A 25236-nucleotide genomic window follows, 5' to 3' on the forward strand; every position below is an offset into this window, starting at 1 on the left:
TTCTGTGTTTAAGCCTTTTCTTGAGTTCTTATAATAGTGGTCTCATACAATATTTTTTTGTGCTTTTGTGACTAATTTTACTCAGACTAGTGCATTTCAGATTCCTCCACGTTAGAGATCTTCCACGGATTCATTGTTGTTCTTTATCGTTGTGTAGTATTCCATTGTGTGAATATACCATAATTGTTTATCCATTCATCCGTTGGCGGGCGCCTTGGTTGTTTCCATCTTTTTGCTATTGTAAACAGTGCTGCAATGAACATGGGTGTGCATATATCTATTCATGTGAGGGCTCTTATTTCTCTAGGATATATTCCAAGGAATGGGACTGCTGGATTGTATGGTAGTTCTATTTCTAGCTTTTTAAGGAAGTGCCAAATCAATTTCCAAAGTGATTGTACCATTTTACAGTCCCACCAGGACTGTATAAGAGTTCCTGTCTCTCCAACATTTATTATTTTATGTTTTTTGGATTAATGCCAGCCTTGTTGGAGTGAGATGGTATCTCATTGTAGTTTTGATTTGTGTTCTCTAATGGTGCTGGGTTTTTAATGGCTAATGATCTCGAGCATTTCTTCATGTATCTGTTAGCCACCTGAATGTCTTCTTTGGTAAAATGTTCATACCCTTTACCCATTTTTTGATTGGGTTATTTGTGTTTTTGTTGTTGAGGTTTTGCAGTATCTTGTAAATTTTGGAGCTTAGACACTGACCAGATTTTCGTAGCCAAAATTTTTTCCCCAGTCTGTAGGTTGTCTTCTAACTCTTTTGGTGAAGTCTTTCGATGAGCGTAAGTGTTTGATTTTTAGGAGCTCCTAGTTATCTAGTTTCTCTTACGGTGTTTGTTCATTGTTAGTAATGTTTCGTATATTGTTTATGCCATGTATTAGGGCTTTTAGCATTGCCCCTATTTTTTCTTCCAGGATCTTTATCATTTTAGATTTTATATTTAGGTCTTTGGTCCATTTTGAGTTCGTTTTTTGTGCATGGTGTGAGGTACGGGTCTTGTTTCTTGCAGATGGAAAGCCAGTTATGCCAGCACCATTTGTTAAAGAGAATGTCTCTCCCCCATTTAATGAACTTGGGGCTTTGTCAAATATCAGCTGCTCATAGGTAGATGAATTTATGTCTACATTCTCAATTCTGTTCCATTGGTCTATGTATCTGTTGCTGTTCCAGTATGAGGCTGTTTTGACTGTGGCAGTCTAATAGGTTCTAAAATCAGGTAGTTGTGAGGCCTCCCACTTTGTTCTTCTTTTTCAGTAATTCTTTACTTATCCGGGGCCTTTTCCGTTTCCATAAGAAGCTGGTGATATGTTTCTCCATCTCATTAAAAAATGTCATTGGAATTTGGATCAGGATTGCATTGTCTCTGTAGATCGGTTTGGGTAGAATAGATATTTTCACAATATTGAGTCTTCCTATCCATGAGCAAGGTATGTTTTTCCACTTAATGCAGGTCTCATTTCTTGCAGTAGTGTCTTGTAGTTTTCTTTGTATAGGTCTTTTATGTCTCTGGTTAAATTTATCTCTAAGTATTTTTTTTTTTATTTTATCTTCTTGGGGGCTATTGTGAATGCTATTGGTTTGGTGATTTCCTCTTTGGCGTTCTCTTTTTTGGTGTAGAGGAATCCAACTGATTTTTATATGTTTACCTTGTATCCTGATACTCTGCTGAACTCTTCTATTAGTTTTTGTAGTTTTCTTGTAGATTCTTTAGGGTTTTATGTGCATAAGATCATGTCATCTGCAAATAGAGATGCTTTTACTTCTTCCTTACCAATTTGGTTGCCCTTTATTTCTTTTTCTAGCCTAATTGCTCTGGCTAGGACCTCCAGCACAATGTTGGATAAGAGTGGGAATAAAGGGCATCCTTGTCTTGTTCCCATTCTCAAGGGGAATGCTTTCAGACTCTCTCCATTTAGGATGATTTTGGCTGTTGGTTTTGTATAAATGCTCTTTATTATGTTGAGGAATTTCCCTTCTATTCCCATTTTTCCGAGAGTTTTCGTCATGAATGGGTGTTGGACTTTGTCAAATGTCTTTTCTGCATCAATTCATGAGATCATGTTGTTCTTGTCTTTTGTTTTATTTATGTGATGGATTACACTGATTGTTTTTCTAATGTTGAACCATCCCTGCATACCTGGTATGAATCCCACTTGGTCATGGTGAATTATTTTTTTGATATGTTGTTGAAGTCTATTGGCTAGAATTTTGTTGAGGATTTTTGTGTCTAAGTTCATGAGGGATATTGGTGTGTAATTTTCTTTTTTTTGTGGTGTCTTTAGCTGGTTTTGGTATCAGGGTTATGCTGGCTTCGTAGGATGAGTGTGGGAGTATTCTATCCTTTTCTATGCTCTGAAATATCTTTAGTAGTAGTGGTGTTAACAATTCTTTGAAAGTTTGGTAGAATTCTCCTGTGAAGCCATCAGGACCAGGGCTTTATTATTTTTTTTTATCAGGAGTTTTTGAATTACCTTTTCAATCTCTTGATATAGTTTTATTTAGTTGTTCTATCTCTGTTTGTGTTGGTTTAGGTAGGTAGTGCGTTTCTAGAAAGTTGTCCATTTCCTTTAGGTTTTCAAATTTATTAGAATGCAATTTTTCATAGTATTATGATTCTTCTAATTTCAGTTGGGTCTGTTGTGATATTGCCCATCTCATTTCTTATTTGGGTTATTTGCTTCCTCTCCTGTTTTTCTTTTGTCAGTTTGGCCACTGGTTTATCAATTTTGTTGATCTTTTCAGAGAAACAGCTTTTGGTCTTGTTAACTCTTTCAGTTGTTTTTCTGTTTTCTATTTCATTTAATTCAGCTCTAATTTTTATTATTTGCTTTCTTCTGGTGCCTGAGCGCTTCTTTTGCTGCTCCATTTCTATTTGTTTGAGTTATAGGGATAATTCTTTGATTTCGGCCCTTCTTTTTGAATGTGTGCATTTATTGCTATAAATTGACCTCTGAGTACTGCTTTTGCTGTGTCTCCAAGGTTCTGGTAGGAAGTGTTTTCATTCTCATTTGATTCTATGAATTTCTTTATTCCATCCTTAGTTTCTTCTATAACTCAGTAGTTTTTGAGCAAGATGTTGTTCAGTTTCCATGTGTTTGATTTTTTTTCCTTGCTTTTTCTGTTATTGATTTCACTTTTATGGCTTTATGGTCAGAAAAGATGCTTTGTAATATTTTGATGTTTTGGATTCTGTTAAGGCTTGCTTTATGATTCAGTATGTGATCTATTCTAGAGAATGTTCCATGTGCATTGGAAAAGAAAGTATGCTTGGCTGCTGTTGGGTGGAGTGTTCTGTACATGTCTATGAGGTCAAGTTGGCTGATTGTGGCATTTAAATCTTCTGTTTCTTTATTGAGCTTCTTCCTGGATGTTCTGCCCTTCACTGAAAGTGGTGTGTGGAAGTCTCCTACTATTATTGTGGAGCTGTCTATCTATCTCTCTTTTTGAGACTGTTAGAGTTTGTTTTATATATTTTGGAGCTGTGTCATTGGGTGTGTAAATATTTATTATGGTTGAGTCCTCCTGGAATATTGACCCTTTAATCATTATATAGCGGCGTTCCTCATCCTTTTTGGTGGATTTAACTTTAAAGTCTCTTTTGTCAGAAATTAATATTGTCACTCCTGCTCTTTTTTGATTGTTGTTTGCTGGATATGCTTTTCTCTCTCTTTATCTTTGAATTTTTCAAGTTGATTAAAATATGTCTTGGTAACTTTTTGGGGGGGGACCTACCTTGTGTGGGGTTCAATGAGCATCTTGGATAGATATCTTCTTATCTTCCACAATATCAGGGAAGTTTTCTGCCAACAAATCTTCAACAATTCTGTCTGTATTTTGTTATCCCCCCTGTTCTGGTACTCCAGTCACTCATAGATTATTTCTCTTGATAGAGTCCCACATGATTCTTAGGGTTTCTTCATTTTTTAAATTCTTTTATCTGATTTTTCCTCAAATATGTTGGTGTCACGTGCTTTATCTTCAGTCTCACTAATTCTGACTTTCATTTCCTCAATTCTGCTCCTATGACTTTCTGTTGAGTTTTCTAATTCTGAAATTTTATTGTTAATCTTATGAATTTCTGTTTGCTGTCTCTGTATGGATTCTTGCTGTCTATTAAAATTGTCCTTATGCTCTTCTCTAATTTTCTTAAGTTCCTTTAATGCTATGTCTATGTGTTCCTTGGCTTGTTCTCCCTTTTGTCTGATCTCTTTCCTGATCTCTTGAAGAGTTCTGTATATTAATCTTTTGTATTCTACCTCTGGTAGCTCCAGCAAGCTCTCTTCATCTGGAAGATTTCTTCATTCTTTGTTTTGGGAGCTTGGTGAAGCCATCACAGTCTGCCTCTTTATGTGATTTGATATTGACTCTTATCTCCGAGCCATCAAAAAGTTATTGTATTATTTATTTTATGTTTGCTTACTTCATCCTCACTTCTTGTTTTGTTTTGTTTTGATATGCCCAAATACACTGCTCAGCGAGCTAGTTTGATTATTAGCACCTTTGAAGCTCTAAGGTCCTGTCCCCAGGTAGTTAGAGCTGTTACTAGGTGTATGAGCCCAAGAGTCTGTTTACTTTTCTTGTATGGATTCATCTCGTGTGTCCAGGCAGTCAGTTACCAAGTGTGTGGTGCAGGGTGACTGATGTAGCCACAGGTATCTGGTTCAGTAGGGGGGTCACATACTGAGCAAGGCAGGGAACTGACAACTGCCCCGAGTGTCTGTAAGGAAAGCATGTCCCTGTTCCCTACAGCACCTAGGTGGGTAGGTTTTACAGCCAGTCTATGGGCACCCAATACTGTTGGCTGTAAGGACTGGGAGGCACATTTATCCTTGGACCCCCATTGAGGGTGGCTAGGTGGTGTGGGTGAAGCCTCTAGTCCTCAGGCCCCTGATGTGGGTAGGTGAGGAGCCTGCTTAATAGGCAGAGTGGTGTTAAACGTCACAAACCTCCCTTTCCACCATATAGCTGAAACACTTGAAGTTAGACTTCAGATTTATACCCTGTTGTACTGTGCTAATGAGGGCCTATACTGGTGAAATGGGTCCACACAGGTCTATGCAGGGGTGAAAGGCATTCAAAGTCCATGGACCATTTATCCCTGTGCCTTGACAAAGGAGCTTTTTCCGCCCTGAGTTCCCAGCTTAGGGGAGCTGGCAAATTATTCTCTCCCCTTGTTTGTTAATTTGTTCCTTCTCCAATGCTGGGAGGATGGCTCAGGGCACGTGACAGGTCTTACTTCCAGCCCAGGGAAATGGCTATCACTGAAGCTGGCTTGGGGCCCGGTACAGAGCGGGGAGGGGTCAGTTAAATAGGAGAGAGTTTTTTCCAAAAGGGTGTTTTTCAGTCCACATGCTGGATTAGACCTAAGTACTTATCCTATGTCAAGAGTATGCTTTTTGCTGGTTCTGGAGGTGTGAGTGAACTCTCTGCCGCTTGGTCTCTCCCAATGTGGAAAACGCATCCTTAATGCCACTGCTTGTCTCACCACACTCGCATGAGCAGATCCGGCCTGCAGCGTACCGATTCCCACAGAGTCAGGTCTGGCAAATCCTTGCTGCTTCTGAACTATCTCTCCCTCCCCCTGCCACTCAGTCTTATTCCTCAACTTTGCCTTTGGTGTTCAGGGCTCCTAGATTGTCGTACATAATTGATTCACTTGTTTTTTTGGGTCTTTGTTGTAAGAGGGACCACCGGAAGAATCTGACTACTCCGCCATCTTGGCCCTGCCTCCGGGCATCTTTTTTTTTTTTTTTATGAAGTATTTGATGAGGTGGGTAACTGCCCCCTTGCTGGAGTAAGGACCACTGGAACAGGAAAGCCTTCATCTGCAGCTATGATATGGGTCCTCTCTGTGATGCTGAGCCAACATGAGCTTTAGGGACCACCGCATTTTCACTGATCCCAACGTCTAAGCCAGTGGTCCCCAACAGGGGGTGATTTTGATCCCCCCCAGGGGATGTGCTGCAATGTTTCGCAACATCTTTGGTTGTGAGGACTGGCGGGGATGGTGCTACTGGCGTCTAGTGGGTAGAGGCCAGGGATGCTCTAAGCATCCTACAGAGACAGGACTGCCACTACCACAAAGGATTGTCTGTCTGTCCCTAAACCTTCATGGTGCCAAGGTGGAGAAAGCCTGCTCTCAACTCTCAGGCTCTTAGCAGCCTCCTGAACTGACTCTAGGTGAATAAGCTTGGGGCTTTGATGCTGCTTCTCCCAAGGCACTTGGAAGCACTGCCATTTCATTCCTCTCCTTTCCTTGCCTGTCTTTAAGTGTTGCCTGCATACGCTGACGCTTTCTTATCTGACTTTGTGACCAACTCATAGACATTCCTACTGCAGAACAACTCATTCCCTATGTATGCACAGCTGTCATTTCTCCATTTCATCAGTTTTTGAAATGCTTCTGCTTTGATTTTTCTATGCTTAATTGCGCGCTGCTTCTCTCTGGTGCTTTGATGCTCTCCCTGCCTTTGCATCTGCTGGCTGGGTTGGGGAGGGTTAGTAACTGTCTATAAAAAGTCCCAAACAATGCACAAACTCAAGAGCCTGACAGGAAGACCCAATGGCTGCTGGTGTGACACGGATGTTGTCTCAGCTCAGATGAGTATGACTCACCCCTGTGTGAAGCGAAACCTCATTCTGGTTAGGATCTGAGAGGTTTATGACTTGAGAGCTCCTGAGTCGAGAAACTGTGGCCCACCTGTGGGGGTGAGGATGGCAAAAGCTGAGAGGAATGGAGAGGGGCAGAATGAAGGGTGGGTCATTTAGGAATACAGCAACCGAAAAAAACCCAGTTGCTATTGAGTCAATTTGGACTCATGGTGACCCCATTCCCACGTAAGTCTGAGTAGAACTATGTTCCGTAGGGTTTTCAATTGCTGATTTTTCAGAAGTAGATCTCCAGGCCTCTCTTTTGAGGTGCCCATGGATAGACTCTAACCTCCAGTCTTTTGGTTAGCAGCCAAGCGTGATAACAGCTTACACCTTCCAGGGACTGAAGTATACAGCAAATCTGGTCTATTTCTGACTCTTCCTGTAATTCTGTGACTGAGGCAAGAAACCACCCTGGTCTAGGCCTTAGTTTCCCTGTTTGTTTAAAAACAAAACAAAAAAATGGACAGTCAGATTGACTATTTAAAAAATGCAAATCTGGGTCCCTGCTGCCTGCCCAGGGTGGGGAGTTGGTCATCACAATGGGCAGGAATATCGTTCTCCTCTCTGTCTCCCTTTTGCCACCCTCTAGGGGTTTGGATTCAGGATTTGTTCCTAGTGTCCAAGACTTTGATAAGAAACTTACAGAGGCTGATGTTTATGATTGCTTACTAATCTTGAAAGAATGATTATAGTTTTTTGTTGACAAGCTCCAAAACTACAAAGATGAAGAACAGAGAAAGAAAATGGAAACTCTCAAATAGCATGGTAGAATTCAATTAAAAACTGCATTGTATTGCTGCAAAGTATCATTACCCCAGCAGATGTACAATATCAACCTAGTCCTTGGCACTTCTGATCAGCATGACTTCCCAGACAGTCTTACCTCCAGAATGTGCTCAGTTGTATAAGTTAGAGTCGTGTCCATCTCCTCTACAGGTGGTATTAGTATTAGCTACCCTGGGACATCATCAATCTCTAACATCAAATATACAGGCAGTAAGCTCTCACCGCCTAGTAGCAGTCTAGCTTCTCCAAGTCATGTCAGCTTCTCTCCAAGTAGAGTCGAGAGTTCTCTAATTCTAGCAGTGAAAAGGAATTCTGGGGTGCTGATAAATTCCAGCAAAGTGGTTTATCCCCAAAGCACTTAGGAGATTTCTCTGGCTCTGTTTCAGTCTTGGCACACAGCAGCTCAGGAAACAAAGCATCTAGATACCATCAGTTAAGAACTAGTTGCCATCAAGTCAACTCTGACTCATGGTGACCCTATGTGTATCAGAGTAGAACTGTGCTTCATAGAGTTTCTAATGGCTGATTTTTCAGAAATAGATCACCAGGCTTTTCTCCCAAGGTGCCTCTGGGTGGACTTGAACCTCCAGCCTTTTTGTTAGTGGCTGAGCACATTAACCATTTGTACCACCCAGGGACTTTTTCCCCACCATGCATCACAAAACAAAACAAAAACCAAACCCATTGCCATCAAGTTGGTTCTGACTCATAGTGACCCTATAGCGCAGAATAGGACTGCACCATAGGGTTTCCAAGGCTATGATCTTTGCATGAATCTAGGAAAATTGGAAATGGTCAAAAATGAACTGAAATGCATAAACATTGATATCCTAGGCATTAGTGAGCTGAAATGGACTGGAATTGGCCATTTTGAATCAGACAGTCATATGGTCTACTATGCTGGGAATGACAACTTGAAGGGGAATGACGTTGCATTCATCATCATTTCAAAGAACATTTCAAGATCTATCCTGAAGTACAATGCTGTCAGTGATAGGATAATATCCACATGCCTACAAGGAAGACCAGTTAATACAACTATTATTTAAATTTACCCACCAACCCATAAGGCCAAAGATGAAGAAATTTAAGATTTTTGTCAGCTTCTGTAGTATGAAATTGATCGAACATGCAATCAGGATGCATTGATAATTATTGGTGATTGGAATTCCAAAGTTGGAAGCAAAGAAGAAGGATCGATAGTTGGAAAATATGGTCTTGGTCATAGAAACGATGCCACAGGTTGCATTATAGAATTTTGCAAGACCAACGACTTCTTCATTGCAAATGCCTTTTTCACCAATATAAATGGTGACTATACAAATGGACCTTGCCAGATGGAATACAGAGGAATGGAATTGACTACATTTGTGGAAAGAGATGATGGAAAAGCTCAATATCATCAGTCAGAACAAGGCCAGGGGCCAACCACTGAACAGACCATCAATTGCTCATATGCAAATTCAAGGTGAAACTGAAGAAAATTAGAACAAGTCCACGAGAGCCAAAGTACAGCCTTGAGTATATCCCACTTGAATTTAGAGACCATCTCAAGAATAGATTTAACTCGTTGAACACTAATCACCAAAGACCAGACGAATTGTGGAATGACATCAAGGACATCATACATGAAGAAAGCAAGAAGTCATTGAAAAGACAGGAAAGAAAGAAAGACCAAGACGGATGTTGGCAGAGACTCTGAAACTTGTTCTTGAATGTCGAGCAGCTAAAGCAAAATGAAGAAATAATGAAGTAAAAGAACTGAACAGAAGATTTCAAAGGGCAGCTGGAAAAGACCAAGTGAAGTATTGTAATGGCACGTGCAAAGAACTGGAGCTAGAAAACCAAAAGGAAGAACACGCTCTGCATTTCTCAAGCTGAAAGAGCTGAAGAAAAAATTCAAGCCTCGAGTTGCAATTGTGAAGCCTTCTATGAGGAAAATATTAAATGATGTAGGAAGCATCAAAAGAAAATGGAAGGAATACACAGAGTCATTATATCAAAAAGAATTAGTAGACATTCAGCCATTTCAAGAGATAACATATGATCAGGAGCCGATGGTACTGAAGGAAGAAATCCAAGCTGCACTGAAGGCATTAGTGAAAAATAAGGCTCCAGGAATTGGCGGAATATCAATTGAGATATTTCAACAAATGGATGCAGTGCTGGGAGTGCTCATTTGTCTATGCCAAAAAATTTGGGAGATAGCTACCTGGCCAACCAACTGGAAGAGATCCATACTTATGCCATCCTCGAGAGAGGTGATCTAACCAAATGTGGAAATTACTGAACAATATCATTAATATCATAGGCAAGCAAAGTTTTGCTGAAGATCATTCAAAAGCAGTATGCCAACAGGAAACTGCCAGAAATTCAGGCTGGATTCAGAAGAGGATGTGGAACCAGGGATATCATTGCTGAAATCAGAGAATATCAGAAGAATGTTTACCTGTGTTTTTTTGACTATGCAAAAGGTATTCAACTGTGTGGATCATAACAAATTATGGATAATGTTGTGAAGAATGGGAATTCCAAAACACTTAATCGTGCTCATGAGGAACCTGTACATAGATCAAGAGGCAGTTGTTCGGACAGAACAAGGGGATACTGTGTGGTTTAAAGTCAGGAAAAGGGTGCGTCAGGGTTGTATCCTTTCACCATACCTATTCAGTCTGTATGCTGAGCAAATAATGTGAGAAGCTGGACTATATGAAGAACCGGGCATCAGGATTGGAGGAAGACTCATTAACAACCTGCGTTATGCAGATGACACAACCTTGCTTGTTGAAAGTGAAGAGGATTTGAAGCACTAATTGATGAAGATCAAAGACCACAGCCTTCAGTATGGATCATACCTCAACATAAAGAAAACAAAAATGCTCACAACTGGACCAATAAGCAACATCATGATAAACGGAGAAGAGATTGAAGTTGTCAAGGATTTCATTTTACTTGGATCCACAATCAACAGCCATGGAAGCAGCAGTCAAGAAATCAAAAGACACATTTCATTGGGTAAATCTGCTGCAAAAGACCTCTTTAAAATGTTGAAAAGCAAAGATATCACCTTGAAGACTCAGGTGTGCCTGACCCAAGCCATGGTATTTTCAGTTTCATCATATACATGTGAAAGCTGGACAATAAATAAGGAAGACCAAAGAAGAATTGACCCCTTTGAATTGTGGTGTTGGCGAAGAATATTGAATATACCACGGACTGCCAAAAGAGAGAAAAAATCTGTCTTGTGGAAGAAGTACAACCAGAAACCTCCTTAGAAGCAAGGGTGGCGAGACTGCATCTTACATAATTTTGGGCATGTTATCGGAGGGAGTCAGTCCCTGGAGAAGGACATCTTGCTTGGTAAACTAGAGGGTCAAGGAAAAAGAAGAAAACCCTCAGCAAGATGGATTGACACAGTGGCTGCAACAATGGGCTCAAGGATAACAATGATTGTGAGGATGGCGCAGGACTGCGTCGTGTTTCATTCTGTGGTACATAGGGTCTCTATGTGTTGGAATCGACTCGACGCCACCTAACAGCAACAACAACAACAATCTTTGTGGAAGCAGGCTGCTACATCTTTCTCCCGTGGAACAGCTGATGGGTTCGAACTGCCTACCTTTCGGTTTAACCACTGTGTCACCAGGGCTCCTTCCCAGACATCACAGAATCACTTAATTCTTTCATGTCCAATGAAACAGGCGATGCCCACCTTTTCAGTTCACATGAGGTAGAGATGATGAGATGATGAGTCAGTGGGAAGGCACGAGAGCGTTATTACGCGTCTCTTGTCACGGGTTAGCCTAGGAATGAATCTTACGAGATAGTTATTCCAACATTTATGGTTGAAAAACGATCTCTTTTAGAAATGTATGCCAGCGTTTTTGTGAGCACCAAGGAGCAGAAGGACCCCAGGGACCAGATGGCTCAGGTGGTGACATGGTACCTCGCCCTTTCCTGCAGGAAGGAAAGGATCAGTGTCACTGAAATTAACAAATCAGCCTGAAGAGAGCAAAGAGGTAGTTTTGGAAGGCCAAGTTCTCTGGGTTTACAAAAAGATTGTAATATTCATGGCTGAGCAGAATTCCTATTATCCACCATCTCAGTCTTTTACACTGAGTATTTTAACCAAAAGACACAACTCAGTGCTCATACACAGATGAAATCAAAATTCCTTGAGACGTCAGTTAGGATGCACAACGTAGGCAGGACTGTGTCTCTTGTCTAGACTGTGAACAATGCTACATTCTCACATTCCCCAGTGATTACGGAAGGCCTGTCCTCACAGTGGGCTGGGTGGAGCTGGGAGGAGAATGCAATAGAAATTGCTCCAAAATGGGCTAGGAAGTATCACCTTCTACACTAAACCTTTCTATGGAGGCAAGAGGCACAGAATTACAGCTGAGATTTTTTTTTTCTCCAAATGACAAGAAGTCTTTTCGCTCAACTGAGGCAGAATGGAATGGTGTAATATGCCACAGGGAAAAATACATTCTTTATAGATAACAAGGAATTTATCTGTAACCAAGAAGAAAGTGAGTATGTCAGAAAATCAGAGTGAGTACAAATCTCGCTACCTCTGGAGAAATGTTACTTTCAACCTGAATATAAGAGATCAGTGCCAAGTAACCGAAGCAAAGCACAGATTTGAATTACGATCAGGGGCAGAAGCTTGAGAGAGGAAGGAGGAGATACGGCGGGAGACTAGTTAACTTCATGAAGATGGAGAATGTGGCGCTAATAATGAGGCATTACTGAAGCACCTTGGTGTTGCCAAGCATTAAGTTGGGAATGTGACAGTCCTTCTTTGGGAGAACCACGTCCACTCCTTCCTCATCGCGGCGGCTCCCATCTCAGAGGTACTGGACTCTCCAAAGCAGATGTGCAATTAAAACAAGAATCCTCCTCTGTGGCAGTTACGATGTTGACTTCAGTCCTTAGAAAAACTCCAGGTTTTGAAATCAAGATGTCTGCTCCCTTTCCAAACCTCACGCTTTTGAAAAGCACTTATAAATCCCAACCTCGAAGTTGGAGCTCTAGTGCTGCTGCTGTCATATATGACATCTGTTTCCTAGCTCATGTAATCTTGGGATAGATGTACAAATTTTGCACAAATACTTCATCTACTGTAAATAGTGATCACTCTGAGTTGTTTTAGAAAATTAGCACCATGTACTAAAGTAAGCATTAGGGAATCGTGGTCTTACCTACAATAACTTTGGTATGAACTATTATTAAATTGTATCTAACCCTGGACTGGAGTCCCTGGTTGATGAAAACGAATAATGTACTCAGTTGCTAAATGAAAAGTTGGATGTTTGAGTGCACCCAGAGGTGCCTCAGAGGAAAGGCCAGGAGATTTACTTCTGAAAAAATCAACCATTGAAAACCCTAGGGAGCACAGTTCTGCTCTGACACACAAGGGGGCGCCATGAGTCTGAGTTGACTTGATGACAACTGGTTGTGTTAAACCCTGGACTACCATTTGATTATACTCAGTACTTCTTACATTTTCATGAAGTGATTTTTTAAAATATGCAAATCTGTCATGTTAACTGTTGGGCTTAAAGCCCTTCACAAGCTTCCTGTGTCTCTTAGAGTAAAGCCTGAAATCCCTACAAGGTCCATGAGGCCCCGTGTGGCACCACGCCTGCCAGGTCCCCAGACCTGCCCTGCACTGCTCTCCCCACCTTTCCAGGGTCCAGGCACACTGGGCTTCCTTCTGTACCTTGAACACCCCGGATTCTTCCATACCTAGGTCTCCCCACGTGTATTTAAAGCGGACAGATCCAGATGTGCATGGATCACTCACTTCAGCAGAGGGCCTAGCAGTGCAGTGCCAGCCACAAAATAGGTCCTTGAGAAACATCGGTGGCTGAAAGAATGGACCACCTGCCACCTCTATCTCCCCCATTGCTTCCTGGAGTCCTGGGTGTGTTTCTGTTTCTTGAGGGACTAGTGTGTGGTTTGTGTGTGCATGGAGGGGTAAGGTGGGGAGGATGGAATCTGAAATCCCCAAAGCCACCTGGGCAGGAACTTCAGGTAAGTCAGGGAAAGACATGGGCTCCCGTCTGGGCCCCTGTAGCTCTTTAACTCTCTTTCTCTTATTCTTCTGCCCTTAGGTGGAAGGGGGCATGGGTGAACTGGAATGGCTCAGAACCCATCCTGTGACCCTTAGATGTGGGTCAGCCCCATGGCTACCATTGCTCATCTTTGGGGGTGAGAGCTGAACCCCAGGCCTCAGGGACATATCTCTGAGAAGAGTGTCACCCCCACCTGGATCAGAACTGCGGCAGAGAATCTGGAGCTTCTTGCCCTTCTGTGAAGGGCTGCTCAGGACTGGAAGAGGGCCCAGGACATTGCTGTGGGCGGCCCCCTCCACTGGGCTGTCACTGCCAAAGAATTGGAAGGAGTGGCTAGGGGCTTTGCTGCCTTTTGTTTGTATCCCTCCCTTGCTCCTCACTGGGCCATCCCCTCACCAAGGCCTCTGATGCGTTCTGTCCTGGGGACCCTGGGCCCTTGTTATCTTAGTTGTTGGTTTTCTATAAAACAGGAGTCAAACTCATGCCAAGTACTGAGACTCATTTGTTCTGTTGTTTTGAAGGGAGCCCGAGGTCTGTGATGATCATGGCTGGGGTGGGGCGGGGCTGGGTGGAAGGGACCTAGAGCCCAGGTGAGCTGTGGGCTAAGATGTTACCATATACAGGTCCTTGTAAACAAGTGATACCCTCTCATCCAATCCTGACCTTGGCTGGGTTTCCTGTCCTATCGAAGGTCCTGCTTGTCTTCTGCTTGGTCAGCGCTAGGTGTAAGGCACCAGTGTACCTGAGCTGGGACATCCAGGAGCAACTCAGGCTTTCAGAGCTGACCTGGATTGCTTGGGAGACCCCATGAGGATTGTTGGCTGGACCTGGCCAAGGGGACGTGGGGAGAAAGAGTCTTGGCTAGGGGACAATAGGAGGGAAGGACAGAGGGACCAGGTGTGGTCCCCCCGTGTGGCTGCATGGTACATGAGGTGAGAGAACTGACCAAAAATGTGGGTGGGCCTTGCCTGAGGAGACCTCACATTTCACAGCAAGGATGGGATAGGTTGGAATGGGAAAAACTCTATCCTCACTTGTGAAGGGAAAATTGTGCAGTCTGAACCTTGTTCATTTCATTAATTTACATCCTATCTATTTCAAAAAGGGAACATGAGAAAATGTAGAAATGCAAGTGTACCATTAAAGTAAGGTCCAAGGGATGGGAGGCTGGTAAAGAAAAAGTGGAGAGACAGTTGTGTCAAAAACTAAGGCTAGCTAGCAGCACTATTCACAACAGCCAAAAGATGGAAGCAACCCAAAACGCTCATCAGCGGATGAGTAAGCAAATTGTGGTGTATCCACACAATGGAATATTACTCAGCCATAAAAAGGAAGAACTACTTCATGCTATAATGTGGATGAAACTCTAAAATATTATGCCAAGTGAAAGAAGCTAGGCACAGAAGGTCACATATTGTTTGATTCCATTTGTATGAACTATCCAGACTGGTAAATCTATAGAGAGAGAATGCAGATTGGTGGTTGCCAGCGAGCGAGGGCTGGGGAGAGGAGTGGAAGTAGGAACTAACTGCTTAGTGGGTACGGGATCTCCTTTTAGGGTGAGGAAGATGTTTTGGGACTAGGAGAGGTGGTTGTCGCACAGCATTGTGAATGTGCTACATGCCAATGAATTGCTCACTTAAAAAAAAAAAATCACAGGAAGAACAAACTCTAGGTTAAGGACTGCCCTGCACCAGCTTCATGACTCAACCCTGGCTTTCTGGTCACGACACCAAGAACAGGATGGAGTGAAGGAGTCCAAGGGCTGAGCACTGACCTCTAAGTCTTTATCAGGAGACTGTCCCTGTGAGAAGCTGTGAACAATGATGATAGAGCCCCCAGGAATCAGGGCCTAGGTGCCCAACCCTACCTGTGCCTCTGAGGGATTTGGTTGTGATGCTGAGTGGGCTTGTGTGTGTACTTGGGACCAGGGGATGTCACCACCCTGGCCTCCCTGCTTGTGTCTGACTTGGATCAGGAAGAGGGCTTGGAGTCTGAGACTCTGGATGGGAGCCTGTCCCTAGCCTCCGCTTGCCCCCCACCCCCACCCCCGGGCTCAGGAGGTAAATAGCTTGAGGGCAGTATTCCCTCTGCAGTGCCAGCTAAGAGGAGACCCCTTCAGTTCAAATGCCAATCATGCAGGTGGAAAAAGTGACAGTTGGTCACGCAAACCAAAAAGCCTGGCTTGTTCTTGCAGACCAACCACTTAGTGGCCTGAGTGTCGCCTTTGGGCAGAGGCAGGGAGAAGCCAGCCAGGCCAGGAGGGAAGTTGTGAGGGTGGGGAATGCTTTGTCCAGGCTGTGCTGAGGCCCCGCGGGGTTTGCTATGTAAACTCCACTGGCCGTTCACAGCAGGCTTCCAGCAGAAATGCTTCCTATATACTCCCGAAATGTTTATGCATTTGTTTTCCTTGGCCCAGGATGGGCCAGTCCAGCTGAGCGCCGGGCAGGGGAAGTTGGTTTCCCTGCAGCAGCCTTGTTTATCAGCCTGGGAAGGAAAAGTGCCTTTTCAAAGAAACTCACTTAACCTTCTGACCAGGGTCCCATAGGTCAGGCTCAAGAAAACAAAATATTCCCGGCGTTGCTTGAGAAGACCAGTTCCAACAAATTACAAAAGCATGTGCCCAGAAGCCAAGAGGCAGGTGTGTTGTGGTTTGAGGTCCCTTGCCTAGGTTTCTCTGGTGTGGAAGCTGGGCAAAGCCTGGCACCACCCTCTCCCAAGCCCCAAAGCTAGAACAAATCCACAGAGCTGTATCAGAGGAGACAGTTTTCTAGGGAGACTACAGGTAGCCTTCCGAGGGTCCACAGCCCTCCAAAATTATATTCAAATTTTTGTGTACATGTAACCAATCAGTTGCCTTCAAGTCGATTCCCACTCATGGCGCACCCCCACGTGTTACAGAGCAGAACTGCTCCAAAGGATTTTCTTGGCTGTAATCTTTGCAGAAGCAGATCATCGCGCCTTTCTTCACTGGTGCCACTGGGTGGTTTCGAACTGCTAACCTATTGGTTAGTAGGCGAGTACAAACCATTTGTGCCATCCAAGGTTCTTTAGCGGGTCCACAACACCCTAAAATTATATGCAAATTTTTGTGTTCATATAACCAACCAGTTGCGGTTAAGTTGATTTCACTCATGGTGAGCTCACTTGTGTCAGAGTAGAACTCTGTCCAACAGGGTTTTCAGTGGCTGATTTTTCGGAAGTAGATTGCCAGGCCTTTCTTCCGAGGTGCCTCTAGGTAGACTCAAACTTCCAACCTTTCAATTAGCAATCGAGCACATTAACCATTTGCGCCACCCAAGGATTCTGTGTACATATGTGTAATTCTCCAGGGAGAGAGTCCCTAGCCTTTCTCATGGTCTTAAATATGGAGCAATGTTCCCACCTCTCCTCACAAAGGTTAAGAGCCATGCCCTGGGGTTGAGCAGCTTCCCAAGGGCTGAGTGGGCCAGCCATCCTACCTCTGCACAGTGGGCCATTTTGCTGAATGAGCAGGCCTCGGGTACAAGTGGAAAGCAGCTTCATTCTCTCTCGTTACTTCCCCTTGAATTCTTCTGCTGACTGTTCCATGGTGTCTGGATAATCTGACAGATTCCATTGCTCTTCCAGGCAGTGTGAACAGTAAGAGACTAGAGCAGTCTAATAGCTATTATCTCCAAACTCTCATCCGGACTCCCTCCTTCCTGGTGCGGCCACCTTGGGAAAGGGACTTGTAGTCAGCTTTTTTTCCTTTCCTGCTGAGTGCTTCCCCAAACCTTCAAGCTGCTGCTGGATTCTCCAGGGAGGGGTGTGGTGGAACAGGAAACCGCCCACCTGACAGGTGCCAGTGTAATTGCTCCTCTGGCAGAGCACTTAGCAAAGGGTGATTCTTTCTCTATGAAGGGGCCACCCATTGCTAAAGATCTCTCTTGAGTCAGGTGATACATCCTTCAGCTGTGGCTTATGGTGGCTCCTCAGCCCCTGTCCCCACCTTCTGGTGGTATACCCTCTGCTGGAGTCACCCTCTCCTCCCTCCCCTCACTGACAGGTCCCTTTTAAGAAGACCTGAACCTTCCTTCTGCAAGATCCACACTTGAACCATGCAAAGAACCAATAATTCTTTGCCCCTAAATTCTGGAGGTACAAACCTTTCCCAAGTCTGTCTGGTCTCTCTGCTCAGCCACCCATCAGGAGCAGCTCCATCATGGCCTCTCACCTTTATACTCCCCAGGCAGGTATCAGGTACCACTCCTGTAAGGGCTTCCCATACTTGGGGTCAAGCTTTCAAGTAATTTTCTTGAAGCTTTTCTCACTTGGCTTTAGTAGAGGAGAGGCACCCCCTCCTATACCTGTGAATGGGGAGAGCTCCCAACATACGGACACATCTCTCCAAAAGCCCTCACTAGCTACTGGCCTCTCCAACCACCAGTCCAGTTCTCTCTTCACCTTTTCTCATCACCTGGAGGGCGGTAAGTGGGCCCGTGTTGGTAGCACCATTTGTACCACTCTCTGCAGTTCTGTAGGAGGCAGCATGAGAACAGCAGTTTCCAGAAGAACTGCAAGAATTCCCTGGGGGTGAGAGGTAGGCTGTGGCTAGGTGGGCACTGGGGGCTATCCTAAGGCGGGGCTGCATACAGCTCCCCAGGGTCTCCATGTCTGAGTCAGAAGGGAAGACAGCGGACATGGGGCAGGGCATGGCTCATCCAAAGGCTTCAGCAGCAGCCCTGGAAGAAGGGTGGCATGGCCTCAGTCTCCTGTGAGGGCCAGGGTGGTGAAGGAACCTTAGAACCTTAGAGAGGCTCCCACAGGTACTCTGTTACAGGTTAAACAGTGCTTCCCAGAAAGGTATGTTGAAGTCCTAACCCCTCTACCTACGAATGTGACCCATGAATGAGTGATGTTTTTTCTTTTGTTATCAGTTACAATAAAGAGATCACAGCAGGGGGGAGGTCCTACTCCTACTGCTTTCTGAGTGGTATCTTTTAAGAGAGAATAGACACAGAGTCACACACGGGGAGGGGGGAATACACCAGGTGAGGATCCATCTACAAGCCAGGGAATGCCAAGACATGCCCAGGGCTACCAGAGGCTGGAAGAGAGTAAGAAATATCTTCCCCTAGAGCTGACAGGGAGAGCACGGCCCTGCCAATACCCTGATTTTGGACTCCTAGCTTCCAGAACTGTGAGACAATAAAGTTCTGTTGTTCAAAGCCATTTGCTTTATGGTATTTTGTAACTACAGACCTAGGGGACTAAGCCACTTTCAAAAACCCCTGATAGAGCCTGCCCTCCACCAGGCCTTGGTGATGGCAACAGCAGGACTTTCCTTCCCTGGTCTAGAGTTGAGCCTCGTTACTCAAAGATGGTCCATGGACACGCAGCATCAGCACCACCTGGGCACATCTTAGAAATACCACACCTCAGGCTCCACCTCAAACCTACTGACTAAGAATTTGCATTTTAACAAGCTCTTTGGGGGAATGAAAGTGAAAGTTGGAGAAGAGTCTGTGATTTGTGGGGAGACGTGTGGAGTCACATAAGCAGCGTCCATAATGAAGAAATCCTAGAGATCTTGAGAAAGGTGCGTTAAAGGCACGCTGCGGAAGAACCTACATCCCGATCAGAAAGTCCTGCCTCTGCTGCTTCCTGACTGTGTGGCCTTACCATGTGACTTCAGCTCTCTGGGCCTCAGTTTCCTCATCTGTAAAATCACAAACTCATAGGGTTGTAGCGAGGATTAAATGAGTTGATACACGTGAAGCGCTAGAACAGGGCTGGCACATCACAAATCTGTTGCCGTCGAGTGAATTCCAACTCATACCGACCCTGTAGGACAGAGTACAACTGCCCCATAAGGTTTCCAAGGAGCATCTGGCGGATTTGAACTGCCGACCTTTTGGTTAGCAGACTAGCTCTTAACCACTATGCCGCCAGATTTTCCGGCACATCACAAGGACTCCATAAGCGTTCTAGACAAATATTTCCAGTTCAGGATGGGGTGGGTTGGGCCATAGGAGAGGCTGCTCAGAGGAAGTAGCATTTAACCCGGGCCTTGAGGGACAGGCAGGGTTTTGATAAGTGGAACATTGGCTGGATCTTTCCAGGTAAAAGGAATAGTGAGAATAACAAGTGTCTTGAAAGTCCGTGATGTCTGTAGGTCTTGGCTGGTGACCAGAGCATGGAGGCCCAGAGGATATGGAGGGGAGGCAGAGAGCAGATGGAAGTCATAGCTGCAGGGCCATGGGGCTGGGATGTTTTTCCTGGGTGGCAAGGACTGCTAAGCCTGTGTTTCACACCTGTCATCCAGGCAGGGGTGTGGCGTGTGGGGTGGAGGAGGGAGAACCATCAGGGGCTGTTGCAGTGCTCCCAGGGACTGCCATTTGGAGGAAGGTCATAAGGTGGGGAGGCCAGGAGAGGAAAGGCAGCTGAGGCCCTGTGGATGATCTTCATATGGCCTCATCGCACTTACGGGATCCCAGAAATTACAGGAGGCAATCAAGCTGCCAAGTCTATTTGCAGGTATTTGTCTCCACCCACCCGAGTCCTCCCTACTCCCTAATCAAGCCCTAATCCTCATGGGGCTGTGGGAGGTGGGAGCTGTAATTAGCAGGCAAAAATGCCAGGCATTTGCGATAATGGAGATTGCTTAATGCAAACGCCAGGACTAGGAGGTGGGCTGGCTCTGGCTCCCCCATGGGTCAGGAAGGAACACTGCCAGTCCTGCATGCTGGTTGGGAAGATGCAGACCTTTTGCGCATGAGAGAGAGGTCAGACCCCCACTGGCCGGGGGCTCAGTGGTTATGGAAGCCATCAGGTTTTCCCTTCCTGCCTTTCTTTTCATGTCCATCTGCATCCCACACTCCTCCTATTCCCACCAAATGCCATCCTCGATCCTGTTCTTCCAAGGAAGTCACCGAAGGCCTTCTCTTTACAGATGGGGAGACTGAGGCCCAGACAGGCATCCTTTGTTAAGAACTTCCTTGGCTATGTCTCATTCATGGGCATCTCTCAGAGACCAGAAACTAGATTGTCTTTGGATTGAAGGGAATAAATCGATGGGAGGGTTGGGGTGTGTTGTGTAGGGTGATTCCAGTCTGCCTCTCATTCAGCCTCAGCTCTTGCTCCCTCCTGCAGCTCCACACTCCAGCCACCCCAGACCACAGAAGCTGCTGCCTCAATGAGCCCCTTGCTTCCTGAAGCCTTTGATGCACCTGGATCCCTGTCCATCTGTCAAACCCTACCCATCCAGGGCCCCTCCTCCAGGAAGCCTTCCTGGACTATTCAGCTGAAAATGCAAGCCCCATCGTCTTAGTGCCCATAATACTCAGTCAGCTCCTTCATCACAGCCCAGATCCCAGTTAGTGGGTGCTGGTCACCTGGGCACAGCAACACACCTCTACACCAGACTGTGTTTCTTCATCCCTGGGCCCCGGGCACTGCTGGGGTCCTCCCCCCCCACTTTCTTATCGTGACAGATAAAGTCCAAGGCTCATTCTACCCTCTTTGAGAAAGCCCGCTCCCCTGTCTTGCACCTGCCTCCCCCAGCCCCGCCCTCAGGCATACAGTTGCAGTCACTGGGTTTTGGAGTAGGAAGGCTGTGCCTGACCTCTCTAAACCATCTGTTGCAGGCGTGGCTTTGAGATTAAACTTGGCGCCTTTCCCGTGGCCCCTGATAAGGTTGATCCTGGGGGTTTATCTGGCGTTTTCTGTTTTAAGGCCTCTTGACATTTGTGAGGTTCAGCAAAGTCCCGCTCCCCATGTAGCCCTTGGTGATAAGCACAGAGCGCTTACCCACCTCGGTGCCCTGTCCTGGGCACCCAGGGTGGGCACTTGCAGGGCACCTGCAACACTTGCTGTCGGCATCCTCCTGGGCCTCGCGCCCTCTGCCCCACCCCTCTCCCTGCCACAGCATAGCTGGACTCGTACTGAAGCAGAGGGCGCTACTAATAATGACGCCAGGACAATAGTGTAAACAGAGACTATGCTTGTGTATGGGGACCTTAGTCTAAGGAGGGAGTGTTCTATTATTGATCAATCTTCTATCACCCAGTCAACCAAACTCCAGGGCTTGGACTCTCCCTGAATTTTGGGGGGAGCATAGAGCTCAGAGGAGAGGAACTTGTGTGGGTTGGAGAAGACAGGGAGGCTCCTTAGAGGGGGAAGGATTAAAGCTGGGCCCTGAGAGAGGGTAGGTGAGGGGCAGAGGGCATTCCAGGTAGAAGGGACAGGGGAAAGCAGCAGGGTGAGCCTGGGGGTGGTGGGAAGGTTAAGTATGTCAGGCTGGGTCTTTAAGGGCTTCGAATGTCAGGCTAAGGAGCTTGAGCTTCCTCCTGTGAGTCCTGGGGAGCCATGGAGGGTTTCAGGGCAGGGCAGTGGTGAATTCGAGCTGGTTTGGAAAGATTAACATGGTGATAATGTGGGAGGTGTGTCAGGGATTGAATTATGTCCCCCCAAAAATGTGTGTATCAGTTTGGCTGGGCCATGATTCCCAGTGTTGTGTGATTTTCCTATATGTTGTAAATCCTGCCTCTATGATGTTAATGAGGGAGGATGGGTGGTAGTTGTGTTAGTGAGGCAGGACTCAATCTACAAGACTGGATTGTGTCTTGAGGCAATCTCTTGAGATATAAAAGAAAGAAGCGAGCAGAGGGACAGGGGACCTCATACCACCAAGAACGCAATGGCAGGAGCAGGGTGCATCCTTTGGACCTGGGGTCCCTGCGCAGAGAAGCTCCTAGTCCAAGGGAAAATTGACGAGAAGGCCAACAGTGAGAGAAAGCCTTCCCCTGGGGCTGACACCCTGAATTTGGACTTTAAGCCTATTTTACCGTGAAGAATAAATTTCTCTTTGTTAACGCCATCTACTTGTGGTATTTATTTTATACCAGCACTAGGTGACTAAGACAGGGTGGATCAGAGGCCAGATGTCAACTTCTAGAAGGGCCATGGAGAGAAGGAGCAGGTGGGAGACACCCTGTGTTTTAGAGGTCCAGCCTGGGGAGCAAGGCGGGAACCCATGGACATGGAGTCATGGCCCTTGTCTGACCCCTGCTTCCTGGCAGGCAGATCTCAGCCTTGAGCAGCCTGTCCCCTCTGTCTGCTCTCCTTTCAGCACTGGTGGGTGCAGCTGTCTCCCTGTCTCCTGACGAAGGCTTCCTCTGCCCTCTAGCCTTGGCAAACCATGAAGGATGGGACTCAATGGGAGGAAGTACCAAGCCTTTGTTCTGGCCCCAGCCACAGCTGGACCCACTGCTCATTGTTTTCAGAGCTGTGGGTGACCTTGGGTCTTGCCACCTCCAAGTCTACCGTGGAAAACAGACTGGCAGGATGGCTCTCTGTCTCTTGGTGGCCTTGGGCAATGCCTTAGCCCATAGGGGGGCCTAGCAATCCCCATCCGTGTTCTTAGAGTCTGTGCCCTCACTGTTGGCCATTTGGGGTCTCAGTGGCCATTATGGAAGTTTCTCCTCTCCTGAAGTCCAGGACTCTTTCAGGCAGGGAGGCAAACCGGAGCCCCAGTCCTGTATGAGACTCACACTTTCTCTGAACCCACTGTGGTGAGGGACTTGGCTCTCGTGGCCTGTGGATCAGAGGCCTATCGGCTGTTCTCTCACTGGGATTTGGGGATCCTTGTAGCACCTACCCTGGAGTGTGAGCTGTGAGAAAGAAGCCTGGGCAGCGTGGTGGAGCAGTTACAAGCTTTCACCTTTGGCTGGAGTGCCTGGGTTTAGGGTTTAGGTTCAACTTCTCAGCTGTGTGGTCTTAGTTAAGTTACAAAACAAAAACAAACCTCTCTGAGTTCCCTCATCTGTACTCTTATGGTAGATGTGAGGATTAAATGTAAAGTGCTCAGTATAGGGCCCGGCATATAGCGTGCACTCCACAAATGCTGGCTCCTTTGAGAGCTGGAGGGGTGGGTGGAGGGACTGGAGCAGGCCTACCTCCCTGAGATTCACAAAGTGTGAAAATGTGGAAGGTGGTGATGGACTGAGGAGAACTGGACCTTGTCCATGTTAGCTGACCTCTGAATGTCAGCCCCTCTTTCCAGCCTCCCCAAACCCACCCCCAAATGGGAAGTCCCTCCTCTACCCCTGACCTCCAACCCAACTCTCCCCAGGCCCCACAAGAATTCCTGGGATAGCCGGATAAATAACTACCTCTCTGGTTAGCCTCAGAAGGCCCTTGTCCCCAGTCTGAGCTTTGGTCCTCTCATTTGTAAGAGGATTGGATGAGGTCACCCCAAAATGTCAGGCCCACCGTCTCAGCAGGGACTACTTCCACCGACTGAGGGCCACCACAGAGGTTTGGGTGCAATGAAATGCTCAATATGGCCATTCTAGGCATAGCCTTTGTGGCTGACGTACAATGATTGAGTGGGACTATGCAAATAAGGTATATGGAACCCTAATGAAGGGGTTGGTCAGGCTTGCCATCCTGCTAGGCTTAAAATGAACTATCCCAGAGGCAGAAGGAAAGGATCTCTCACCACCATCAGCAAAGAAGAGCCAGCTGTGGAACACTTCTTTTGGACCTGGGATCCCTGGCCTGAAAAGTTCCTGGAACCAGCAGAGACAGAGAGCTGTAACACTGAAGACTGTGAGAAGACAGTGAGAAGCAGCAAAAGAGATACGACCCCAGAACCAGAAGACCAGCAGGAGAAGGCCCAGCAAACAGAGTGAGAAAGCTGGGTGCCTTCAGGCACTTGGTGGAGCTAAGTTTGCTGACCCATGGAGTTAGAGCTGAGCGTCTTAGGGCTGAGGTTTACTGGTGGAGTGGAGTGCCTCGGGGCACTTATCGGAAGAGCTAAAAGAGCTCAGTATCACTTGTCCTGGCAGGGCAGAAGCTGAGGGCCAGAGAGAGATGTACCTGCAGGCACAGCTGAGAAGTGACAGTTCTGATCGAAGAACTGAGTGCCCTTTAACCTGAATTGTAACCTGTTACTTTCCTAATAAACTCCATAATCGTGAGTATTGTCTGTGAGTTCTGTGTGGCCATCACAATGAATTATTGAACTCAGCAGAGAAGTAGAGTGTCCTGGGAGGGATGGTTGGTGTCAGGATTGTTAAAGATGGCGGAGAGAGGAAGCTTGTCTTCACTTTCGCTTCATAGCAATCAGCCTTGGGCTGTTGATCTTGAATTTCCTTCCCCTTTGTGAAGTTAGAGGAGGTCAGACACCTCTGATACACCATTTTTACAGAACTACTTGCCCAGGCTCCCAAGGCTAAGTCATGGCAGATGTGGCCTTCAAATGGAGGCCTGTTGGATGCACCCCTGCCTTCTATAGTACTTGCTGGTATTCTTGAAGGCCCCAAGCAGGGCAGAGAAGAGGGTGGCCTTCTTGTAACCCCTTCTCTACTATCTTCGCTTACTTCCTCCTCTATCACCAGCCCTGGCCTGAGGCTTTGGGGGCTCTGGAAATATCTTGAATGACCTGGTTTCTACACCCACAGCTATTGTGTGGGACAGCCCAGCCTTTCCTTCAATTCAGACTTCTTCAAGCAACCCACAGAGAATGATGGGTCTCGGCCCCCATTCGGCCCTGCTAAGCTGAGGCAGGCGCAGGGATCCAGCCCCAGGGTCTCTCCAGCAAACCCCACTTCCTATCGCCCCCGAGGCGGCCTTGTAATCATAGAAAATGCCAACGGCTTTTTTCCTTCTTCTTTCGTAGCACAGACACACCTTGAGTTTATTTGTCTAAGGATTTTCCATTTCCTTTTCTGGAAAGTCA

General features: G+C 46.0%; 1 protein-coding gene and 2 pseudogenes across 1 annotated transcript in view; all 3 read left to right on the forward strand.

Annotated features, from left to right (window-relative positions):
• Positions 1-13999, forward strand: part of MINDY4 (MINDY lysine 48 deubiquitinase 4) — a 158354-nt gene extending 144355 nt beyond the window's left edge. Inside the window, exon 18 of the mRNA XM_049893532.1 lies at positions 13572-13999. Within this exon, the coding sequence (XP_049749489.1) occupies positions 13572-13620 (49 nt within the window). The 3' untranslated portion in view covers positions 13621-13999. The remainder of the gene's footprint in view (positions 1-13571) is intronic.
• LOC126081546 (oxysterol-binding protein-related protein 9-like) lies at positions 4238-11087 on the forward strand (annotated as a pseudogene).
• LOC126081547 (oxysterol-binding protein-related protein 9-like) lies at positions 11087-12233 on the forward strand (annotated as a pseudogene).
• Positions 14000-25236: the final 11237 nt, after the last annotated feature.

The sequence above is a fragment of the Elephas maximus genome, chromosome 8 (assembly GCF_024166365.1).
Source record: "Elephas maximus indicus isolate mEleMax1 chromosome 8, mEleMax1 primary haplotype, whole genome shotgun sequence".
NCBI classification, from domain to species: Eukaryota; Metazoa; Chordata; class Mammalia; order Proboscidea; family Elephantidae; genus Elephas; species Elephas maximus.